General features: G+C 41.6%; 1 protein-coding gene across 1 annotated transcript in view; it reads right to left on the bottom strand.

The window, feature by feature from the left end:
- The window catches only part of LOC138481513 (cadherin-9-like), a 1,092,027-nt gene that overhangs the window by 430,962 nt on the left and 635,185 nt on the right, over positions 1-25,880 (bottom strand). Inside the window, exon 3 of the mRNA XM_069613698.1 lies at positions 10,192-10,486. Coding sequence (XP_069469799.1) covers positions 10,192-10,486 — 295 coding nt within the window. The remainder of the gene's footprint in view (positions 1-10,191; positions 10,487-25,880) is intronic.

Raw genomic sequence — 25,880 nt, 5'->3', positions numbered from 1 at the left:
GTGGTGGAGCTCCTCATGCTGTATTTTTAGATCTTTGTGAATAATACCCACATTGTCTTCTCCTCAAAGTTGGTCCTAAGGATGTTCTGCTCTTCATTACATTCCTAACTGTCTGTTTCCAATTGGGACTGGATGATTGACAAGCACCTATGTCTCAATGCCGTAGAACACTAACATTATCTACCTGGATAAACCAGTTATGTTCTCTCTTGACTTCATCTGACCCTCCTGCCTTGGACTTCTACCTGGCTTCACTTCCTCAAATAAGAACCTGGTAGTTGTATTTGACAATTGCCTCTCATTTGAACCGTGTGGCCAAGAAACTTTTCAGCCCCATTTTCCTGTGGCAAATACACCCCCTGCTTGACATGACTCAAACCATTTAACTGGCACCTTCCAAGAGTCTCTCATGTTTGTTTTACATAATAGCCTCGTACTGGACTTCTCTATTAGATCAATCTCAATCAGGAACTTGAAACTAGTCAAAACAAAGGAGAAAGGTTAATCCCGAGCCTTAAACCTTAGGGCCATTTTAGACCCAAGCGTATCTCCTTGAACTGTATCCCTGTCATTGCAAACATCTGCTCTAAAGCTGTCTGCATCCCTCATAGGGCCTATTAAAACTGGGGACCTGCCAACTTCAGAAAGAAGGAAGCAATAATTCCCTTCCAAGTGCTTGTGATCAGCTGCTTCTAGGCAAGCTGTGGGTGCTGTTTTCAGGAATGAAACAGGTTAACAACTGTTGCTGTAGTTGGAGCATCCCTTTGGAGCAAACTACCAGCACATATCAAACAGTTCTTTTTAGGAATCATGTGGCTTTAAATTCCAGACTGAGGATGGTGGCTATACAGCATGGATCTATTCGCCCTATGACTTTGGGGTCTGTTCAAATATTGTTATTGGAAAGGGAGTCTCTGATTCGTATCCCTCCAGTCAAGTGCACCTAATCTCCTTAGTGTATTTACATCCTCCATTACACCACACACCGTGGGTAATAATAAGCAGCGCTCAGATACCCGAGGGTTCGTAGCGCGATATAAGTGCCAAATTATTATTATTATTATTATTATTATTATAATATCAGTCAGTCTCCTCCTTGCTCCCCTTCATTGCATTTAAATGATCTGAGTGTCTCCAAAGGCTATGGAGATCAGATACCTTTCCAACTTCCCTTTGCTTTGGGGGTGCTTCGAAGTGACTGTTTGCAGTTCGCGCCTCAGAAACCCTGGTTACATAACTAAATGCATGAACAATATGGACATGATGTTGTTTTGTTAATTTTCTAGTTTGTTAAAACTAAACCACAAATGGGCTAACATTAAAAATCACCCTTGAACAACTACAAACATGTTTGGATATCGCAGTGTGATTTCAAGCAACAGTGTCATAAATTAGTGACATGCATATTTGGCACTGTGTTAATGCTGCACATTCTAATGGGCTCGGTGGTGGCCTTCCATTTATCTCTGAACCTGACACACAGCTGGCAAGCAGCCTAGTGCAAATGCTGCATCCTAAAAATGATCAGTACATCTGACTGAATCCAGGAAATCATCAATTAAGGGCAACAGATAATGTTCTTTAATTATAATATGACTTGCATCTCAACAATCCATAAAGGATGTAATTCAAACGTATTTGGATGCATAATTAAAACGGTCGCTGTAATGCGGGATTTCACACAGGCAATTCGACCAGGATGCATATCGCTCTGATGTAGATGCTCCTTTAGCTTTGTTTTCCCTTTCTGGGGCAAACTATGTATTCGTCCACATTTAACCACCCAACATAGTTCATTGTTGAGATTGCCGTCTGCACCTATAAAATGGAAGCAGATAATGGTCAATATACTTCCGAAACACACACACACACGAACACACACACATGGCACTGACATGAAAGCACAGAGGCATTGGTAACCCTCCGTGGCTCCACCACACGTGTCCGAAAATACTCTATTTGATCAATTTCTACATCTGCAAAGCAATGCAACTGGACAGCTATCACATGCACAATTACCATGAAAACAATGTGCTAACGTAAACGCAAGTGTACTTGAGAATTAGGGTACTGGTATCTCTAACAGATTGGTGACAGAGCTGCAAGATTGAGCTGTTTTAAGGAAATTATCAAAATGCTGCAGCGTCCTTGTAAACGTGTATCTTTGTTGTCTCGGGAGGATAGCTCAGGGGCAACGTTCTCGCCTTGGAAGGATGCGGAGCTACACAGGTTTGCACTTAGAAACCTCTAGATATTAATCACGCTATAAATAACCAATAATAATAATAATAATAATAATAATAATAATAATAATAATGTTAATATAATAATGCATGCTTGCTTAATACACTAAGCCATGCAAAAAAGCAGGCGTTTCATCTGGTCCAGTTGCGTGGGAGATGGCGCTGGCTACATTATGTGGTTGAACTTCATGCAGTTTTGTGAAGCTTTCAGACCTTTTGAGGAGGATGGCTTTAGAAAATCGAGGAAATTGACAGAATGATTGAGTTGTAGGAAGAGTTGGGATAGGTCATGATGGTGTGAGGGTTGGTGGTAAATGGAATAGCCGAACAAGAAGTTTTTTGTGAGGCTCATTGGAACTTGGCTGCTGACATGACATTTGTGGTGGCTGAAAATTAGACATTCAGTGAGGCAGGATATAACTATCAGTGTCCGTCTCTTGAATTAAGTGGACTCTGCTGGTGCGCTTGGCAGACACTTGGCTGCAGAGAATTACAGTTGCAACATGAGAAAACACTTAATTGAGGGATCAGTGCAGGTGACCTTGGGTGACAACTGGCAGCAGGGAGGAGCAAAGAAACTATTGGTGGACCTTGTGCTGTTGTTGACATGTTCATGTAAGACGCATAGAGTGCAGAAGCTACAGACATTAAGAGAGGCAGGAGATAGCAGACTGTCACCTTGAACTGAATACATGTGTCATGTGCCCTTGAGTGACACTCAGGTGTTGGAAGGAGCAAAGAATCCCTGAGCACAGCGTGTGCTATTGTGTTGACAGTGATGTGACAAGTGGGGTGGGACAAAGGTACAGATATTCAAGGAGTGAGCAGATAGCTATCAATGACTGGCCATCCTTGGAAGTGAGTGAACTGCACGGGTGGCATTTAGTGACACTTGGGCGCAGAGTAGACATTCAGGGAGTCCCAAAACTTGTTAAGCTCTCTTGATTTGTTGGCCACCATTCAGGAGTCCTACGGTGACACCCAGATAATCCCTTTGTGCTGTTCATGCTATTGAGCTTAACGTGAATGAGATATCCCACTTGGCATGTGAGAACGTGGCACACACCCAGGGAGAAAGAAGATACCTCTCAGTAGCCCTCATCCCTTGAATTAAGTGAAATATGCTGGTGTGGAAAATATTTCTGGTGTATCAAAAAGATCTAGAAGTAGGGGAAGACCTGCACAGGAATTGAACCACAATGACTGTGCACCCGGACTTTCCAAGGCGGTTGCATGAGGATGAGTAGAGAACAACACAGAGTGCCCTTGAATTGCAGGTTGAAATTGAAAGATCCAGGCCTCTGTTTCCTAAGCTCCTATCCACTGAGGAGGAGTCAGACAAAAGTGAAGATGTTTAAGATGAGATTGCTGATTATGACGATTATGATAAAGATGATTTTTTTTTATAAGAGTCTGTACCCGGACGTGCATTGCTAATGGAAGTCTGTTAGAATAGTTATGAAGAGCAGGCGCATACTTAGACCACAGACACGGAGGCAGAAGTACCAAAGTTATGCTGCCAACCTTTGTACAGACTATATGTAAAAAAGGCCTTTGTATTATCATCCACCTAAATGAACACCACCACCACTCCCCCCATTGCCAACACTGGCGCCATGTTCAGAAGAAACCACCCTGTGGGTGGTTAGGCCACAATGAAAATCCAAAGTCTGGCAGGACATTACAAAAAATGCAAAAGAAATCTGGCCACTTACACAATATGTCATAAATCTGTGTCCCAAGAAAATACAGCGACCCACATGGGCACCTAATCTCTGTGGCACCGTACACAGACATTTGAAGAACTTCAAAGACCCACAAGGTATCTTTCACCATGGCACACAGCATACAAGTGGCGGTCTGCACAATTACACCCCAAAACATTACCACTATTGCTTTTCCTGGGAGTGGAACATTAAGCCGGTCCCCTCGCGCCCCCGCAATGTATACCAGTAGCATCCCATTTGCGCCAGAACAGTTTTGTGGAAGCATTTCAGCATGGACAAAAAGCCACAGGTCACATGACTGACAATGACTGCTCAATGCAAATCTTGCCATGACATTTGTAACAGACCCTGTGCCCTACACTTGCATTGAGAAACCTATATTGCAGTGGCTTTTGGGAACAGCCAATCTCCACTGGGACATTCTGAGACACTGTTTTCTCTCACTCAATGCAGTACCAGAATTATACAGCCCGGTTTTAGCCAAAGTGGGATGGGTACAACAACAATTTGAGTGACGTTCGGCCAGTGGCCAGACCATGTCGATATTGCCATCATTGCCGCCTTTCCATCATTTACCACGCAAGAGGGGGTCCTGCAATAATGCATGTAAGCAGCACATGCTTGTCTGACACCAGCCAGCAGTTTGCAGGGCAAAGCCCAAAGGGAGTTGATATCTCAGAGAAGGTGGTGGTGGTGTAGGCAAAGTGGTTAAGGCCAAGTAATTTGTGGTTCGGCTTTGCTTGAATGTAATTGCTGCTTTGTCAACTGGCAATACTATGCACATCCCTTACTTTGCACATGCCTTACACTTGGGACTCACATGTTTAACAACTGTCAGCCTGTAAAAGAAATGGTTGCAGTAGCATAGAGGAGCAGTGCTTATTTCAGCCGGGCTTACCATAAGAGAAATGTCCTGTACCAAAAAAAGGTGTGCCAGATGATGCCACAGCATAACCTGAAGTCCTCACTGGTAACTCATTCGAACTATTCTTTGCACATGTGGGAACGGCTGCGCGACCAGTGCAATGCCATTGCAGACTACTGCAGCACACACACACACAGACACACACACAGACATACACACAGCAGAGCTCTGGATGGGGTTTCCTTAACAGCAAGCCACTGGCATTTGCTCACTTATGTCTCCTTTTGAGGAGGTTGCCAACAGCGTTAGAGGTCACAGTGTGTTACTCAGTGAGAAGCTCTCTCTGGTATACCTGCATGAAGTAAACCTCTCCTGCGTGGGAAAGACCTATGAATTGGCAGTTGATGACGAGGTAGAAGAACTATTGAGGGACCACCTTTCAACCTTGATTGGTGATTGCGGGTTAATCAGAATTAAATGTGTCAGAACCATACAGGGCTGCATGTAGAACAATTGACATTTTACAAATGAATGAGGAGTTTATTGTGGCAGACTATGGGGATGTATCTACCCACTCCAGACACCACAGCAAAGTTGAAGAATATGGGTTGTCATGTGCCACTACCCCTACATGTCTGACAAAAAGAAAAGTGGGACTGGGTTGCACCATTGTGCATGTGGTTGGGAAACAGTTACCTCTAAGTGTGACTGAGAGGCATTACTGATGTTGGTCTGCTAATGATGAGGACATGTTAGTGCTTTTAGAGCCTGCACTGCGTTGTCATTCTACCGCCAACACAACAGTCCAAAAACCATGAATTCTGGTTCCCCATCCTTTATTTCACCCCACATCCACTTTAAAATGTTAACAGTATTTCTGTGCATGAATCATTTTCATTTCAGAAAAAAAGGAATTTTATTTTGTTTTCATTTGTTTTGGAAAGACTGTACAAAGAAACTAGTTCATGGTTTACTCCCAGGGCTACTTACTCTTACAGTATGTTGCTTCTCTCTCATTCAGCTGCTTTTTTCTTACAAAAGTGCTGGTATTAGAAATGGGAATTTCGACCTTTATCAAGTCAGCATAAGCGCTTTTAACTGTTGCAATTCCAATGCGATAGTATTTGTTTCTCAATAAAATATCTGATATTCCACTCTCATTTATTGTTACCAGCATTTTAGTATTTTGTTTCTGTTTTCAGTTTCTACAGTTTAACTATACTTCGGAATATCTCAGAACAAATGATACATGCCTATTTTCTGAACTTTACTTTGTGGGCTTTCGTGTAGGGTTCCCTGCATGAAATGAACTTCACGTTTTCTGGACTGCTCATCTTTTGAGGTCGTCAGAAAAGAAAGGTTCATAAATGTTTCTATCTTTTCATCACTGCATTGAATATGTGAATCCCATTTCTTGGTGCTCCTAATATGAGTGGCCTATCAGTAAAACTAACTATACTTGTATTTTTTAAGTCTTTGGAAATTGTAATTTACTGTAGAGCTCAGTGTAGCTGTGCTGCTCAGGATAAAGGCGGGTAATAGAGGTTTGAGGCCTCACTGGGCTCTAAAAGGACCAAGCAAAGCCTTCCATGAGACACATATGGACAGGGATATACTGGGTGCAAATGGGCTCAAAGCCGGTAGCTGTCCACTTCCAAAACGCTCAAGGACAAAGGTTTGGTGAAATGTTGGTCCACTAACAGAAATATCCTTCCCCTCAGCTCCAACTCCCTTTCCGGCAGGAAACGAGCAGGGGTTGTTGGTGATAGCTTCCAGGAAACAATAAGGAGCACTCTCCTCCCCTGGGGATGGCTGGAAAAAACATGTCTGCAGTCTGGTGACCACATGGGCTGGGTTCCATGTAATAATGTCCCCACAAATATATCGCCATGCAAAAATATCGCCGAAAAATGGCCGTTTTTTGTGGGGACATTATTGCATGGAACATGCAGGGGACACCCCCGCAACTCCCAAACCCGTTTTTTTTTCTTTTTCTTTTTTCTTATTTTTCTTCTTTTTTCTTTTTTTTGGCTGCCCCAATCACCATATATATGGTCACCCATGTAATATCGCCACAACCTTTTCCCGGCGATATTATGTACGGTGACCATATATATGGGGATAATATTACCTGATACCATGGGCTGGAAGGTACAATCGGGGAGATGCCTGCTTCCCAATGGCCACTCGGGGTCAAAGGCCAAGGAAAGTGTTGGGTCACATTCAGGGATCTACATGAGTTCAGCTCAATCTTCAGATCACCAGGCAGTGTGCAGTGGTTGTTGCTGTTGGCCACTGACTTCGAGAAACCATGACAAGCTCTCTACATGAAAGGAAAAGGCTGGGGAAAACTTGCTCTACGGAACTGAAATCACATGACTTTGAAGGAACAATCAGAGAGCTACCTGCTTACAAAATGGATGCTCAGGGACAAATGCCAGATAGAATGGTAATCCAAACGCAGGGATAGTCTTCATCTAAACTCCAGAAGGGAGTGAGCAGGGATTGCTGTTGCTGGATTCAAGGGAAAACAGAGATGTGCTGGCTTGCAATCACATGGGCTGGAAGGAGCAAGCAGGGACAACAAAAAAGCTCTACTATTGACACAGATATCTCTTAGTAAATGAGCTCAATGTGGATGTTTGATGAATAATTTGACTACATTACTGTTAACTACATTATCGAAGGGAAATGTGTGTACAATTGTGTTACATATTGACACAATCTATACCTATAACAACCATAATTGGAGAAAAGTAAATCCTGCAAGTTTGTGATTCAAAATAAATGTTAATAGTTCTTGGGAGTTTAACACATTTAAATTGCTTGTTCTTTTCCATTATTGCAACATGTGTCTCATAAAAGTATGCTAACCAATCAGAATGTATGTCAAACAGCCAGGTATACATATTCCTGTGCACAGTACAAAGAATACATATTATAATGGGTTGTACCCACCAGTAACTGCACTCACATGTTTTGTTTCAGAAAAAGACATTTTCCTAAACCACTAGAAAAGCAAAGGGATACACTCCAGACTATACACTTAAACACTGCCACGCACTAATACTGTTAGGGGCCACAGCAAAATTCATTAATCTTGACTAAGCACCTATGGTTGGCATATGGTCAGCCTACAGTATACAGAATATGTTGCATATAGTACTGTTTAGCTGCATCACAAAGAATTGTATTACATACGTCTTTTGTTGGCCAATCCCACAGGACGTGTTTTACTGTACACTCTGCCCAGTAACACATTGTACAGATACAGGACATTACATATCAAATTACAGATTCAGGGCCCGATTCATGAATTTCTTTGTACGGTTCATAGAGACTTTGCTCTGCGGAAAAGTGACTTTGTGCTGAAAAGTGTCTTTGCACTGCCGACACAAACCCTGTTTCATGGAACTGTGCAAAGTATATTTTTGCAGTGCAAAATCTGTGCAAAGTCATTTTGTACTGGAAAAATGACTATGCACTGACTTTTTCACTAACTTTCTGTAGGGCTTGAGCTAAATGAGCCAGAAAACATGGCGTCAATGCGCAACCATCTTGGATATTCACTTCCATTTACCACAAGAAACCAGTAATGAAAGCCTACATTTTCCTCAGCTCAGCTAGCAAACATGTATTTCCACTGCGGAGACAAGGTCACATATTTATGTCAGCTGAGCCAGCTGGGGAGAAAAGTTAATGTATTGTCCGCTGAAGGACAAGCTAGAAAGGGAGTCAGAGCACTCTGCAGGTGCAGTGATAAGGGGCAGTGGGAACAACAGCAAGGAGGGAAGATTGTCTTTTTTTCCACTTCTAACTGGAATATTCCACTCTGTTTATGCCTCATGCTTATTGTCTGCTCTTCGGCCGAGGGCAGCATGGTAATTCATGAGGGGCAGGGATTGAAAGTAGCCCCCACAATAGACTATGGTTTTCCTCTTGGAATTCAGAGTTAGCAGTTGGACCCCGGGTGTTGCAGACTCACTGGATGGGAGGACGCTCCGCTCCAGATCCCATTAGAATGATCAACATCTTTGCCTTCCTGCTGTGGGACTAAGCAGTGTTGTCATGGCCAAGATGAAGGTGTCTCCTGTCGTGATCTTAACGGTCAAGTCTTTTGTTACTTTTGTTTATATATAACCGATTAAGTGTTTATTCTTTCTATTTGTATATTACAATTGAATAAAGGGCCTATAATGCGCCATTTTCTTATAACTATCACTGATGTGTTATGTGTAATCCTGTACCTGAGTCCAATGATTACTTTTGCAAAGGTCCAGAGAACGTAAGTAGGGGATCTACACACGCAACCCCGATAAAGCAAAACACTTTGCATTGCAAAAATACACTTTGCACAGTTCCATGAATCTGAGTGTGTTGGCAGTACAAAGTCACTTTTCAGATATGCAAAGTCACTACGAACAGTGCAAAAAAATCCATGAATCAGAGCCTTAATGCGTAATTGATTCTGTCACATTTGACGAAATGCAAAAAATGCAAATTTGCTGATGAGCGTTGATAGCCAGCAAGATGCACAGATTTGCAAATATGTTTCACACACCCGTCTGTTGATTATTTCATCAAATCATATTTATTTAACATTATACTCATTCAAATGAATAATATGGTCAGCCTTTCTAGTTCATGCACATTTACTGAACACAATGTTCTTCCATTTCCCTGAAAGCAAAGCCACTTTAAGCCAAATGCATTTGTAGTATTATAATACAAATAAATAAACTGGCAGAGCATTTCTCAGGTGTGCTTTTAATTGTGGATTCCTTTACAGTAATATCACTAAATTTGATAACAATAAAGATGTAAACACAAATAGGTCATACTATTGAAGCTGCCAATGTTCCTTCAATTATGAAAATTATCAAGAGTTTATATTTTATTATTTGTCAGAGAACCCTGTATGGCATGATTCTCTGCATCTCTCTGCTGTCTTCATTGAAATAATGACCCGCACTATTCAGAATTGTACATATTGTCGAAGAATAGAATAGAAACAAGTTTACAAGTTAACATTTGAAAGAAAACCATCTGTTCGAAGAGGAGACACACACACATAAAAAAAGAAAAGAAAATCGGAAGCATCCCCACAGAAAATGGGACTGCTTAAAAGGTAATGCAACACACTGTGCTTAAAGTGCAGATTTCAGACAAGAGTCACAGGTTTGTACAGTATTATGTACTAGCACTTTTGTATTGAGTGGTGAACCATGATCAAACACAACAAAAGGAACTTAAAACCCTGCAAGAAAGACATTTATATATGATGTACAGACAGCGAATAAACAACTCCTTGATTTCTATAGCACTAATTCTTTACAGAAAATGATTTTGTACCTACCAACTTCCGACATTTCAGGAACACTTGCAGTGTACAGCTCCTTTGTGAATTTTGGCTCGTTGTCATTGATGTCATGGATTTTAATGATGAACTCAGACTCGGGTTCCAATTGCCTGCCAGTCTTTTTGTCTATTGCTTTGGCGCGCAGCACATACTGGGCACGCTCCTCTCGATCCAATCGCTTTGCGGCATGGATGTCTCCAGTGTTTTCATCTATCACAAACACGCTGCCGGCCCCATCTCCTGTCAGTATGTATTTTAAATTCCCATCTCCGTGATCCTGATCAGTGTGCAGCTTCAGGGAGGAAGAAAGAGAAGATTCTATGAATATATGCATTTCTCCTGCAAACCAAATCAATTGCAACGTGTCAATAGAATCTTGACTCCAATAAGGGTCAACAATGGCTCCGGTTGAACATACACAAGGAAAAAGACAATTTGACACTAGGCAGCTGCATACAGAGTGCACAGGCACAAAGAAAGTCCTGGAGTGTATGGTATATTGCATTGCAAGATTTCCATTTAGATCCTCTGAAAACAGCAACACATATTTCCAGCAGCCCATATAACAGGCAAAATAACTTCCTTTGTCAGTAAGAAGAGAGTTGTACAATTGGTGTTGAGTTTTCTATAATAAACAAGAAAGGCTTCTGTAGATATATCTATATATTCAGTGAAAGAACTTTGTTAAAGGGAAATTATGGTTAATTTGCACTAATAAAAACCTATGAAATTCAGTGAAAAAACATAGTTAAGGGGACGTTATGGTTACAACTTGCGTCACCATTGCGCACTGCTAAGACTAACACCCAGAACACCAAATATGACATCACAAATGTCATTGATGATACCCCTGATGACATCACACATGAAATTACTTTTGATGAAAATTCCCTACAAGGGGATTCGAATACAAGGTTGAATTCCATTGTTTTTTATTGGTGTATCCCTTTAACAAAGTGTCTTCACTGAATTTCATAGGTTTTTACCAGTGCACCCTTAATTTGCTACAAGTTGCTTATATTATACTCACCCACAATGTAGCAGCTCTAGAGGCCGCGGAAAGTGCCAATGTCCATGGACAGCAGGTAGCATTCTCAAAGCCCAGAAGCACATTGGACCACAGAAAATGTTGTACCCTTCAACTAACAAGCACACATACATACAATAACATAGCTTATATTTATTACACCCAAATATATGTTTTTGTACAAATCATCATTTCAAAATGTACACATTCTTTTTTTTTCATTTAGCACACAATATAATGGAATGCACCATGCACAAACCATAGCTGTACACCTCATATTACCACTTCAAGACAACTCTTCATACAGACCCACATACACCAGGTGCTCATTGCAAAACAACATTTGACCAAATAGTAAATTTTTTTTTTTTTATTACCATTCATTATGTAAATATTTCCTATAAGCAAAAAGCAATATTTTTCTATTTTCTCAGAAATGGCAAACACACTTGTGTGGTTGAAAGAAAACCTCCCAAAAGACGAAATGAGTGATGATGACATCTCTAATGGTTCACAATACATATTTTGATATAAACTAATAAAGTAATTTATAAAGAGCTCATTCAAATAATACTATCTTCCTTTCTTAAAGCACATACTTTACATGAATCATATTTTGTATGCTATAAAAATGTTGTATACTGTTCTGTCAACGTTTAATTTTTAAAACCTCATTTAGTTGTCCACTGACAATATGACAGTCTGGGGTATCTGTTCTCAATATGGGGCGTCTGCAGACATTGTGCTGGGTCTGATTATGTACAGTCTCGCATAACATATGTTACTTAGTCAGTGGACAGCACACCCATTTGGGGACATCCATGCCCATGCAACTGGTTTTCTGACACCTGATAGTGTTCGTGGATAGCCATCAGCGCAGCATATGTTTGGGACGTCATCATATCACTGCACCCGTGTGGTGTGACGGAGTGTCCACGGGTGGTGTCCGTGAACGCGGACAGTTTTAAACTGCCATTTTAGTTGATCTCACAACTTTTTACAACTTTCCAAAGCCTATTTTTGGCTTGCTAGTCCGCAGAGAGTCACGCAGATGGTCAGTTCCTCTGAATGGCCCCACCTATTACTTCTAGTCATTCTCAATCTGCCACTCCGGGAGAGAGCATTTTAGAGCCCCTGCTTTGGCAAACCAACTGCAACCAGCATCAATGGCTTCAGTCATGGCCATTCCTCCTCCACAACCACGAATGCCCTCCACCACAACAACCATCTGGAGGGCCTGGTCAGGGGAACAGGTACAGAGATGCAGAAGAGGATGAAGAGGAAGAGCAAGATGAGGTAGAGACAGTGCCTACCTGCAGCACCTGGGCTGTACTCATATGGGACCACCTCCATGCACTGTCACACCAGATCCAACAACTCGGGTGCTCTGAGAAAGACTTTTCCTTTCTCAGAGAGATGCATGTTGATGGCCTCTACCCCATCTTCCTAGACCACTTCTGCCACTACACAAAATTCTCCTCTGGGACAGAGAATCCTGGTGTCTGCATCGCAGGTCATTCAGAAGGCTGTTGACCCTTACCTTTTGAGGATCACAGTACTATGTTTGTACTGCGAAGCACCGATATGCATGGGGGAGCAATTTCAAAGTGCTTTCGAGGCTGCGGTCAAGGACTATGAGAAACACTACCACCTACCTTAAATTTAAGACCTGCGCAACATCTTCCCTCCCTTCCATGCCTTTCATCCCCCACCTTATCTTACCTCTCCTATAAAAAACAAAAAAGCAATCATGGAAAACAGTTCCTTTAGGAGCCACCATTCACAGTTAAAAAAAAGAACTAAAAAAAAGAAAGGATATAAAAACAATAGAACTTAAACAAATCACAGGAGCCCAGGCATGGGGTGGTGGAAAGAAAATAATTGTAATCATTTTTTCGGTAAAAAAAAAACAATTTGGCTTTTATATATATTTGGGATTATTTGGTTTTATTTACTAAACTAACAAATAGTCTGCTGAATTGAATTATTTTTCTTAAAAAATAATTCATGATTTTAGAATGTGGAAACAGTTTCATCAACTTTCCAAATGTATCCTTTATTGCAAACTGTAATGGAATTCCGGTAACATAGCCCAAACTGTTACCTCCACAGTGAACTACAATGATATCCGTATGCTTCAAGTGAACCATTTTCTCGCAAAATGGGAGAAATTCCACCCACTTAATTTTGCGAACTCCATACCATGAAACTTGAAATTCATCTAATCCAAGATTCTCAGGCTTTCCACAGTGCTCAGAATACACCTTCAGCCAATGGATCAAAGATTCTCCCAGATTTCCTACTCTTTGCTTCTTCAAAGACATAGCCATCGTCACTGCACACAACAAAGATAACTCTTGCAATACTTTCTTCCTGTACACCACAGCCAGGAAACCTGGTTGGCTGATCCTCCGATGTCCACAGACATCTACGACTGTTTGCTTTCTCTGCAGTACCCCTTCCATTCCAGAAATCCTTGAAAGACCCAATGACACGTGTGGTGTCTACAACTACTGCAGTGTCTGCAGACACTGTTTCACACGGCAACCCTTTTCCCCTTACCTTTATGTTTGTAACACTCCCTCATTGGCTGCTTTCAAATAGTTATACATCCATCAATCATTCACATCCAACAATTCTTCATGTAATGCTGTCATCTCAGTTCTACACTTCATATGCACTACTGAACTCTCAGAGTACATGTATCCAGTTACAGCCCCCTGCATCAAAAACTACTCTAAAACTCTCCAAGATTTCTATTTGCAGATTCAACAACATCTGCATCTATTAAGACTTAGTACAGGTATGTTTATAAGTATTTTTGTCAACTCTTCTACAAATGTATATATATACAGGGTGCTCCAACGTACCCTGTAATAAGCTTCTCGATAAGCATTTTCTTTTTTTTAACCACTCTATCAAATGCCATGAATTGCAGCAGTCAGCAACTGCTCACATCAAGTGGGAGTTACAATGATGGGCATTTAAAAAAGTTTATTTTTAGAACGATGTTCATGAAAGTTAAAAAAATGAATATGTGGATTTATAGCAACACTGTGGGCAATGTGTTTCTAAAATAAAGGAAAAGCAGATTAAAAAGATGTGTACACTATTATTAAATGACACTTGATGTGTGGAAGTTTAATATGTTGGCAGTACATGCATACTTGCCAACGTGACCCATTCCAATGTATAGGTGCTTATCAAGTCTTGGATGTTTTCTTTTACATTACAAGCAATTGCCATAGACAGTAATGGGAGAGGGTAGGAAATAGTAGGAAACACCATTATGGAAAGAACATCCCCAACACACTTTCAACCAATGTTCCTTTCACACAAACAAACTGTCCATGGTACAAATGGAAATGCAGCTCAAAGTGTAATGTTTGGCAAAAATACTTTAAATCTTTGCGACAATTCCTCATTTTCTATGTGAAACTAAAAGACCATAGACCTGTGTCCAGTGCACAGCCACAATGGACTTCAAACACATTCATTAGGCAGCATTTCAGGAACTGCTTGCAAAAGCACCTTCCACCAAATCAAAATGTTAGCAACACACCATTCCGCTATACGGAACAGTGTGCATAGACCATACTATGCAGAAAGTCCTGCTCAAAAACTGCAAAATGTAAATAACTTTCTCCTACATGGAACAGCCAAAGAACTGCTTACAGAAATAGGGCACATCCAAAATAAAAACTTTTGAACAGAAGTTGCCTTAGAAAATTAGGAACTTCAGAAAACATTAGTGAAAACCTCACAAACACCAACCTCCTAACAAACACATACAAAAAAGAAATAGCTACGTTTCAAAATACATCTGCCGAAATACCAGAACAAGTATGTGTCTGTTGTCACAGAACCTTTTTTTTAAAAAAAATGATAAATGAGCACACCAATATTACATATGGCTTACAAAACAGAGGAAAATGAAGAATCCCAATGGTTCCAATTAGCTTTATATCTAACAGCAGAAAATAAATACAAAATAACTGACCCCTGAATAGTTTGCACACATTGCAATACAAAGCTTGACAATAACCAAATGCCATCATGTGCAATCACTAATAACTAAGAAAATCCTCACTTTCAAAGGCTATCCAACAACTTAACTTGTATGAGAGCATTATAATCCAAACAAAACATCAATTTCAAGCTATAATATGCCTTGAACCAAAAACAGTCAAATTGCCTCCATCTGAGTTACTAAAAGGTATCCGTGGCAGAGTAGCATATTTGCCATTAGATCTTAAAGAAAATATAGAAACTCTAGGAGTTCAATGGCCAATAGATCATCCTTTGATTGTACTAGTTAATGGTGTACCAACAAAAGTGAAAATAATTTGGCAACAACTAGTCGACTTAAACAAAGTTAGACAAGACCTACAATATCTGAAAGAAAACAATGAATACTACAAAGATATAAACATAGAGATAAACATAAGAGAAACTACCCAAATAATTCACGATTCACCAGCAACTGGCCAATTTGAATGTATAGATCATGTTACTGCAGCCAACATTTTAGACCAGTATACAATTCATCCACTACACTCCAAAGACCACATTGATGATGCATTAGAAACATATAAAATGTGTCAAGCCAAAGGACCCCAATGCACACCGGGGGAAAAATTATAGAAGCACATTATTTTCCTCTATTCTTTTCTACAGGAAAAGGAGGAAGATATGATTAAAGATCCACTCAAATGAGTGCATCAGCATATTGTTATTTAAGGATTCATTCTGAAGACCCCAGATTCAGACACAATTTTGAATATATTTTCCACCTCCTGTTTGAAAGTGAACTAGCAAATCTATGTTATGGAGTTGCACACACATTAAACACACAAAAATTAGGAACAGGGGTTATGGGCACTCAATAGTGAGTTAAAGGACACAGCACAGCAAGGGCATTTAGCCTGAGGGCATTGGCTATAAAACTACTATGTCCCTGGGGTGAAGGGGTAAAAAGAAATGTAAAAAATGAAGAAAACATGCAATCTGGAATGAGTTGTTGCTGGGAAATTGCTAGTGAGGAAAGGGTGGGAATAAAGGCCAGAGTAGTTTGTGGTGGAGAGGCTAGGCAGGTTTTCCCAGTTGCGGCCCATAGAGGTGGGTGTCCAGTGCAGTTTTGGAGCCATCTGCCTCCACCCGAGTAGGATAAGGAGGGGTGAGGGCAGGAGATTCAGTATGCATGGGTTCCATCATCCAAGGGTGGCCCATGCAAGCTGGGGAGTAGCGCTGCCAGCAGGGCTCTCTGGGAAGCAATCCTACGATGAGCTGGAGTGCCCTCTGTCAGTGCAGCGACACAGAGGGAATGATGCAGCTTCCATTTCATTGGCCAGTTTCAGGGCCATGAAGAATTTCCATGACCAACTGGCTCATATAATACGGAAATTGACCAATCAGGGAGTGTCACGCCAGTCCCCTGGGAGATACTCGGTGCTACTTTACTTGTTTCTTATCATGTCGCTCAGCACTATTAAATTGCCAGCTAACTGTTACTGACTGCAAATAGGGTCAATAATACAAAATTGCATTAGCAATGTTAGTTGAATTTCTCTTTGCTGAACTTTGTGTTGGTTAAAACTGTCTTATTATTTTCTAATCATAAGTGGTTGGTAACTCTAGTGATTATGAATTAGGACTTGATTCACAAAGCATTTTTAAATAAGCAAAATCCTAGCAAAAAACATTTTGTGAATCAGACCGTTAGTGCCTGAAAATCTAATACATTTTTAATATTGCTCACAAATAATGATGCTATGCAATTATGAACTCTTCATTGTAAGTTCCCAAACGAGATACATTAAAGTCTAAACAAACAACATCCTTTTTCTGGGAAAAACAAATAAATTTGTGTTGTCCCCAGGTTCGATAATGTCCCTGGAGATTGAAAGGAATATGGGAGCCAAATTTCAACTCAGCTCGCAAGTATCCATCAATTGGCGAGTAAAATGATTCAGAAGGTTAAATGCACCTTGTTCTGACCTGTGTTTGATCTGCAGGTCGCAGGTTCAAATCCTGGCAAGGCCACCTCAGCCTTTCATCCTTCAGAGGTCAATACATGAGTACCAATTTCAATTGGCTAATAGTAGTAATCTATTTAAATATGACCTTTGCAAAGTGCTTTAGATTAAAACGCTATGTAAAAACTATATATATATATATATATATATATATATATATATATATATATATATATATATATATATATATTTAAAACCACAGGTGATCAGCAATCACTTGGGGCACCACAGTCAGCATTTATGGGCTAATTCTAAAGCTGTAGAGTCTGTTTAATTTAAGACAAAATTCAAACATCCTGCCATTAATGGATTTGGCTCTGTAACACTCCTTTTCTAAAGAAGGCATCAGTTATGACCATCCATAGCAGCAACCACCTCCCAATTATCATTGCATTAAACTGTTGGGGACAATGCACAATTTTACATAGTGCACACTTTGTTATTAGCTATGCTATAGATGTAACGGTAGACATATCCATCTAAGCCATGGTAATGATTGGCTCACTACTCAGGCTACATAGTGAGGGCCTCTTTACCTGAACTCTGTCCTTCCCCTTTCTTCCTTTTGGCTAGGCTGCCTAAGCCATGCTAACTAGTTACGCGGCCCACAGTGACACGAAAATTCGTGAGGGCACATGCCCATATATTGTTTTGAGGGTAGCCACTCACCGATGATACTAACCTCACACAAGTCTTTCTCAAAGGAAAATATATAAATAAATGACTTGAAAAGAATAATAATTGGACACAATTTGTTTCGAAAATGACTAGTATATGAAATATGTTTTACAATGTGCTTTATAGTTTTTATCATATGTTTTGTATAATATTCAAATAATACAATTGAAATATGTTTTGTACTAACCCTGCACTATCATTAAAATAATATTTTTATAGATGTACATGTTGTAGAATAGGGCTTTTCCTGCGACCCAGCTGTTTATGACTTGCGTATATATCTGTAGACACTGGTTGCTCTAAGTCAAACAATGACAAAATGCAGCTCTCTCTGGTTCAGGCACATTTCTCTTGCAGGCTAAATGGTGTTCAATGAAGTTGAGGTTAGGCTCTGGCTAATGTGCCCTGGTGATTGTCTAGACAGACAACTCATTGTTTGTGCACCTGTCGGGTGCAGGTGCATCTCTGGTATAACATGGTCAGCCTTATTTCATATTAAATATTAATTCCATGCAGGAGACAACTGACATGAACACATACATGCTCTTGGATCTCCTGCATGCAACTTTGAACATCCACAAGGCACCAGGGAAAAGGAATGGGTGAAGACGGGGCAACAATTGCTTTCACCATCTTTATCTTCTCCATCTGGTGTGAATATTCAATTATGCTTTGAATATAGTGAGCTTGATGTACAGAAAGATTTTTGAAAGGACCTTCTGTGGGATGTTTTAACCGATTAGGCTCTGCCCTGCGGCATCACTGTGTGCTGGTGGCACCAGAATCAGCAAAAGTGGCCGCAAAAGCCCTATGCGCGCCAAAAACCTGTGAAAATTGCGATTTGAAACACGGAAAGATGGCTGCCAAATCTACTTTGCCTGTTGTCAGTAGTGGAAAGGAGACCTCACTGCTGAAACTTTTTACTGGGCTGCCCACCAAGTGAAAATGAACACTGCAGGAAAGGCACTGCTTTATAGCAAGAAACCCAGAAATTGCTCTTAAATCCCTTTATCTTGGTTGCTGAAAATACAAAATACGGACCAAAACACCACAAAACATCCAATATCTTTGCTGGGTGTTACCCGCCACGTCATTTAAGGAGTCATTATGAACAGACAATGTCAGGAAAAGCAGAATCTATCATCAAAATAGCCACAGTAAAAAGGGTGCTTGCCTCTGAAAATAAGTCAGAATATGGGCGCAGTACCAGCGGCTGCCTGTATGACAGCTGTCATTAGTTGCATCAGAAGCTTAAACTTGTGCAATTGAAATCAGATGTCTATAAATTAAGTGACCTGTTAACAAAAGTAATATAGGTTGCAACTATTTAATCTCCATGGTTTAGAGACTGGAATTAGAGTTCTAGTTGCCTGTTTTAAAATTGAAAGTTTTTTTTCAACAAGGAAAAATTTAACAAACTGACTTTTAAAGTAAGCCTAATGCAATCCAAAACTACAAAGCAACTTCCCCACTGGGCAAGGCACCTCCCTTCTGCTCTCTGGGCCAGGACCTCACATTCAGGGGTTGATTAAGAGGGCAGAGGCACTGGGGCTGCTCCTGAGAGAGACAGTGGACCTTCCTTGGCTGAAAGGATTTGAAGATTGTAAAGTGTCCACAGTGGCCTCTGCCAGAGGAAGAAGGCGGGGATTGCTCTTGAGCTGCAAGATGGAGATGGAGGCAGAGGGAGACAGACATTTTTGTTGATTCACAATGCACAGAAAGCATATTTCTAAAAAGACTGATAAAGGACTGTGCGAATTTGTAAAAATTATAGAATTAGTAGCAGTGTTAATGTGATTTTTTTGTGCACATTTTAAGAGGTGCCAGAAAGCTGTGCGGTGTTCAAGGAAGGCACCGTGAGAATTCTGGTTTTATAGCAGTTGTATTTATGTCAGAAGCATGAAACTTCATACGATTATACCCAGATATCATGCGCACATATGTACAAAATTCTGGAAAATTCAGATGTTGTCTCCCGGACAAAAAGTGTGAAAATTTGTTAAATCCAGATCCAAGATCTCACAGCAACGAGGATTGAAGAGGGTTTGCTCCACAAAATATGTGATCTATGTATGTTATTGGTATCAAGATTGTACACATGTAAAGATATATTATATCAAAAATAGATTGAATGTGCAAAAGGCAAATTGGAGGATGTTTTGCCTCATAAACCACATCATCATGATGTCACTCTGTTTTCCCCTCCAATCAAGGGAGAGAACAGACTCTAGCCAATAGATTACCTAGGGGGTGCACCTAAGATAATTCAGCATACACATCCCTTTATGAAACACATAAATAGAGACAGCTGAGGACTTGGAAAAAAAGATTAATCCACCCACCATCCCGAATTTGGCGAAGCACTCTGAAGAAGATCCATTCATACTCCTTGTTCCAGACTCCAAAAACTTTGCAAGCAGAAAGGCTCAGAGCATAGCTGATCCACTTTCATCTGGGCCTAACTTCCAGAACCCATGCCTCAACTTAAAAGGGAAAACAAAGAAGCATCCAGGCTGTGCTGTAACTGCTTGCCTGCCATAACCAGAAGGGCAGATTGAACCCCGCCTGGTGCTGTGCAGTCCAGAGAACCATTGCAGATCCAGTTGCATCGTGCTGTGCAGTGTAGACCAGAGCGGCTAGCTGTCCAGTCCTGCCGTGCGGTGTCCAGAACACCTTGCTGATCGCTGAACCAGACCAGTCCAGTGTGCCCAGCAGACTGTCCCAGAATGTATCCCTGACCAGATCCCTGACGGTTCCATTCAAAACATTGGTAGTGAGTATCCATAGTATAGGATTGTCACTAGCCTATGTATTGTCCATAGTCATACCTATCAGATTCAAATCTATCTTATAGCCAGAACTCTATTGTTAGAAATCTTTTTGTCCTGCCTGAACTCTCTCTCATATCCTATAGTCCTTCTGTAATAATATTGTTAAAATCATCTTTGCGCTGATATATTTTATCTGAAGAAGGCAAGCGTCTCAGCAGGCAAAAACTATTCAGAGACGTCCTGGTATGGTGGCTGTGCTTTGGTGTAGTTTGTTTCTTCATAGTCCATCCCTAGTGTAAAGAAACCTAGTTTGTATTTTAAAAGCGCATCCTTGTTTTGCAATTTGCCTCTCTCTGAAAAAAGACCTCCACGAAAACGTCCATAACTTCTTCATATTTCATGCTAGAAACGAAATTTAAGTGTCTACTTGTAGTTAACATCATAAGCTTTCTAAAGAATCCAAAAGCGCGTGCTGAAAAGTTTGCCGCAAATTTTTCATTTGGCTAAAATCTATAACGTGTAAATTAGCTTTTCATTGCAACCGACCTCAAAATTAAGTTTTCAACTTGCGTATTACTCTCAAATCATTGCTAGTGTTTGTCTGAAACCATTCAAAGTGGCTCCCATTAGTATTTCAACAATTTCAGTGAATTAAACCATTTTCAGTGTTTTACCTATTCATTCAAAGCCAACTTTAAAACCATTTTTGACAAGTTTGCCAATCAATTCTGTTTTTATCTGGTGTTTGCTGGGGGGAAATTGGGATTGAGATTTTTGCTTGAATTGTGCATTCCTGAAACCTGTTCTCTCTCCTTCTCTCCCTTTATATTGCATATTGGGGGGTTCGAGTAGTGTGCAGGGGAAATAGTAATCACATTGCCATTTGATTGAACACACACCAAAATATTATTTCGGTGCTGCATTATTTTTCCCATTATTGCTCCTTGTGATTAAAGAGATTGTTTAGTGTGACTTCACCCCATTGGTGATCCTTGTATACCCATTAAGAATAGTGTGATGATATTGTGAATATATATAAATAAATATTTTAACTTTGCAAACCAGCCTGATTCCTGGTTCAGTGTGACCGAGGGGGTTAAGAGAGAGGGGTGTGATATAAGTGGTATATCGTTCAGAAATAAAAGAACTTATAGACAAAAATAAATCAATAAGGGTTTCAGTTGTGTATTCCATGCTAGGCATTGACTTAGGTGAAGTGCCGGATTGAAATCACTTACAAGATTTGGGGCTTGTGCTGGGATTTTTCAAATTAGACATACCACTTGTGACAGTTTAATACAGTGTGCTAACTAACAGGGTACATAAACCCTGTTGGGCTACCACGCTGTGTTACACTGTAAAAAGCACCCCTCAATAGAAATGCTCTAAGGAAGTTGGTCTGTTTTGCAAAAATAAAATAAACTCCTGTAAATCAGAACGGAAATTGACATTTCCAGAATGGCGACCTTGGTAGAAATCAATATGGCAAAAGTACACCTACTGCACAAATTATTTGTCAGGGGTGAATGGACAGAGCAGGATCAGAATGTGTGGTTGCAGGAAATAAAAAAAAATGCCACTGCAACAGGATTAAATATATGGCAGGATCAGGGTCCATTACATATGGCACTGAGTGAACTGTATATGGCCCCTAAGGTAAAAGAACAGCAAAGTAAGATTGCCAAAATAGCGGCATATCTGTACTCCGACAGTGGAGCAATACAGGACAAATATGCCAAAAACCTAGATCTGGCAAACAAACAACTACAATCATTATAAAAAGCCCAAACTGATCTGGACTCTGGAGAGCAAAGGCTACAAAAGAGCCATGAATCAGAAAATGAAATCAGGCAGTACCTGATAAAAATAAAATAAGATATGGATATCCTGCAGCAGGAGGAGGTAGAGCGGGATACCAAAGTACTGGTGCTGCAGTAGGAGTGCCAAGAAAGTTTGGACTCTCTACTGCAGAGCCAGAAAAAGCTGGAACAACAAATACATTTTAATAGAGCATGCGCAGAGCAGTTAGTCACCCTGCAAAACCGCCTAGACCAAGAAAAAGAAGAGAATAATAAATTAATTCTCAAAGACCTTGACACCCAGACAGAATTTGTTGAGGAGCGCCAGAAAGCGGGCACACTCCAAAAACAAAGGGACGACCTGGCTGCACAGAGGGGTACTCTTATTCAGGAAAGGGACACCTTAGGCCAGGAGGTCAGTTATTTAAAAGATAAGATGGAGGAAAATCACTGGGCACTCCAGGGACTGGGTGAGCTCCAAAAAGATTACACAAAACTGTTAGAGCACTCCAGGAGGACGGATGATGCTCTGGCAAAGAGTCACCAGGGCAGTAAGGACAGGACTCAGGAGGTAACTCTCCTGCAGCAAAAATTGGGCCAATATTCAAAAGTGACACAGGAAGCACATAAGGATAATGAGGCTCTCTGTGAGAAAAAAGGATAGGCTCCACAGACAGGTATCTATGCAGGAACAACTGAATGAGACCAGCAAGGCCTTGATAGAGGAACACAAAGGTCAGGTTCTTGCATGGCACCAGGGAGCAGGGGCTGAGAGAGATGAGGTCCGCTGGAAAGGGAAACACCTGAGCATAACCTCAGGAACCCTAGTACCAGAGGTCTTCATCTCTTCCACTCCATGGACTCTGCCACTCCCATGTCCACTGGCGCACATGAGCCAAGGGCCACGGTGATAGCGGACTTCAATCCAATGAGGAATATGGGGCTCATAGATCAACACATCCCAGGAATGGATGGGCGGGCATGTGGTTATGGTTTCCCAAGTCCTAGGGCCATATTCTCTGATCAGGGAGACTCCAATGAGGGGAGGGTCAGAGAAATGGATCCTCAAAAATACAATTTACCCAGAGACCAGATGGTCAAATCTAGTGGGGAACTCCATGAGAGTAGGCCCACTAAGATCATCCTGAAAACCTCTGCCCTGCTACGACAGTGGGGGGGGGGGTACTCAGCAAATCCTGGGAGCAAGGAGGAATCAGAAGACTCCTCTGAGCACCACATGACTCAAGAAACTAGGCCCCCACATTCTGCCAGCTATTCCCAAGCTTGCAGAATCCGGGAGAGCCTAGAAGACCAGACAGGCACCTCTGGTAGCAGTGCCTCTAAGTCAGAGGATGAGTGGACATGGGTCACCCGAACCAAGAAAGCCAACAAGGTCAAGAGGGCCTTGCTCAAGGATCCCCTAAAACAAATAAAGGCCATTAGGAGCGTCATCACGCCCTACCATAAGAATGCAAAATATTCCGTTTGGGAGCACCTTGAGCTCTTTGAAAAAATGATGGAGACTTTCCATTTGAAGGACAGCCAAAGCTGTATTCAATATGTAAAGTGGACCTTCTCTCCCGAGTACTCCAGCTTCTTTGCGGGGCTGGAGGATCAGAATCATTCCAGATGGTCCACCTACAGGGCGGCCATCTTGAAACATTTTTCTGTGCACAGGAATCCTCAGGAGGCTCGCAAGGCATCCTACAACTTGCAATGTGGGGAAGATAAGGCCCCACAAGAATGCCTTTGCGCAGACCACTAGAAGAGTGCACACTGACAGCAAAGAGTTTGTAAATACTTTCTTCCACGCTCTCCCTAAGTACATCATGACCCAGCTAGTGAGGGTCTTTCACAAGAAAAGATCACTGGACTGGGTCATTGAACAAGCCACACACATTTATGATGTGCAAAAGCCAGTGGAAAATAAAAATAATCCCAAAAGCCCCAAAACAACCAACACACTTGCAACTGCTAAAGTGGCAGAGGTGAAGGTTGCCCTCATTTTAGATTTAGAGATGGGGAGGCCTAAAAACCTGCCCGCACAGAATCAAAGCAACCCCAAACCCAGAAGGCCCTAGGGCCAATCACAAACAGGGTGCCAGGGAGGTAGTCCCACAAATGGGACCCCTAACTCTCCTGACTACATCAGCCCATGCTACAATGGGAATAAACCCATCCTGTGTTATGTGTGGACTCCCCCAGCCCAAGGGGGGATCCAACCAGACACCAACTAGCCCAGGGAACTTCCCTCCTCACTTCCCCCAGGAGGGCAGTAATCCCCCAAATACTGGACCAAATTTCTTCCCTAGGTACCCGCAAAACTTTAACCCCCAAGACAATCCATCCTTCTTTCCCCACTTTCCTGAGCCCAGACAACCCAATCTGGGAGAGGGGAGGCCAAGGGTAGAGGGCTACCCAAAATTTCCTAACCCGGGGTATTTTTGGAGAAGGGATAGCTACCCTTCCAAGGATTAGCCCAGGGGAGACCAGCCAGTGCGGGTGTCCCAACTAGAGTGCGAGGTCCAAAACATATTACAGGATCTGGGTGCATGCTCAGGGCTCACCAGAACCCTCAGATGAGCATGGCGGCACAGAAGGCCTCAAACCCAGGACCTGGTGCACCAGAGCAATGACGGGGGAACAACCCCGACAACACACCGGTTGCCAGGGAGAAGACACAAGGGAAAGGGGGGTGTAAAGCCTTGGAGGAAGCTTCCTTCCCCACTTGTAAAAAGCCCCTGGAAATCCAGGAACCGGAAACAAAATCTCCTGCCCCTGAAAGTCTGCTACCCAAGGAACAGAGGGGGGTAGGAGAAATAAAGAACCCAAAAAGACCCATTTTGAGGAGGAGGTACAAGTCTTCCAGTTTGAAGGAGAGGGATCCTCAGAGGATCCTGGGAAAAGGATCTTCTCCATCAGAGATGGGGGAACTCATCCCAAAGAAAAATGGGTCCCACAGGATACAAATCCAGACTGGATAGATGTGGGGACTGAGTTAGCACTGCCCATCATCAAACCGCACAATCACCAGCAGGAGAATCCCCTGGTTCAAACCCATCCTGGTGACTGCCTCCAAAAAGGGGGGGGCAGCCCAGAACCAGGGGAACCCAAAACTTCCCCCATATCTAGCTGTCACCTTTTTTTTCAGAGTCCCAAGACACCAAACAGAATCCTGACCAAATCATCTTCCTGTCAGTGTCCAAAACTAAGAAACTAACCTACCAGTTGTCCAAAAATGTACATCATCTTTGCCCCCTTGAGGAGAAGGAGGGAAGGTTTTATGGCCCGGTCCAAATACAGGGGCAGTGTACAATTTTGGCACTGGTGGACACTGAATCCCAAGCTACCCTTCTGTCAAAAAGGGCCTTTGATC

Source organism: Ambystoma mexicanum, chromosome 5p (assembly GCF_040938575.1).
Source record: "Ambystoma mexicanum isolate Mex_15411 chromosome 5p, UKY_AmexF1_1, whole genome shotgun sequence".
NCBI lineage: Eukaryota > Metazoa > Chordata > Amphibia > Caudata > Ambystomatidae > Ambystoma > Ambystoma mexicanum.
The sequence above is the reverse complement of the archived record's forward strand: the minus strand, read 5'-3'. Positions and strand labels throughout refer to the sequence as shown.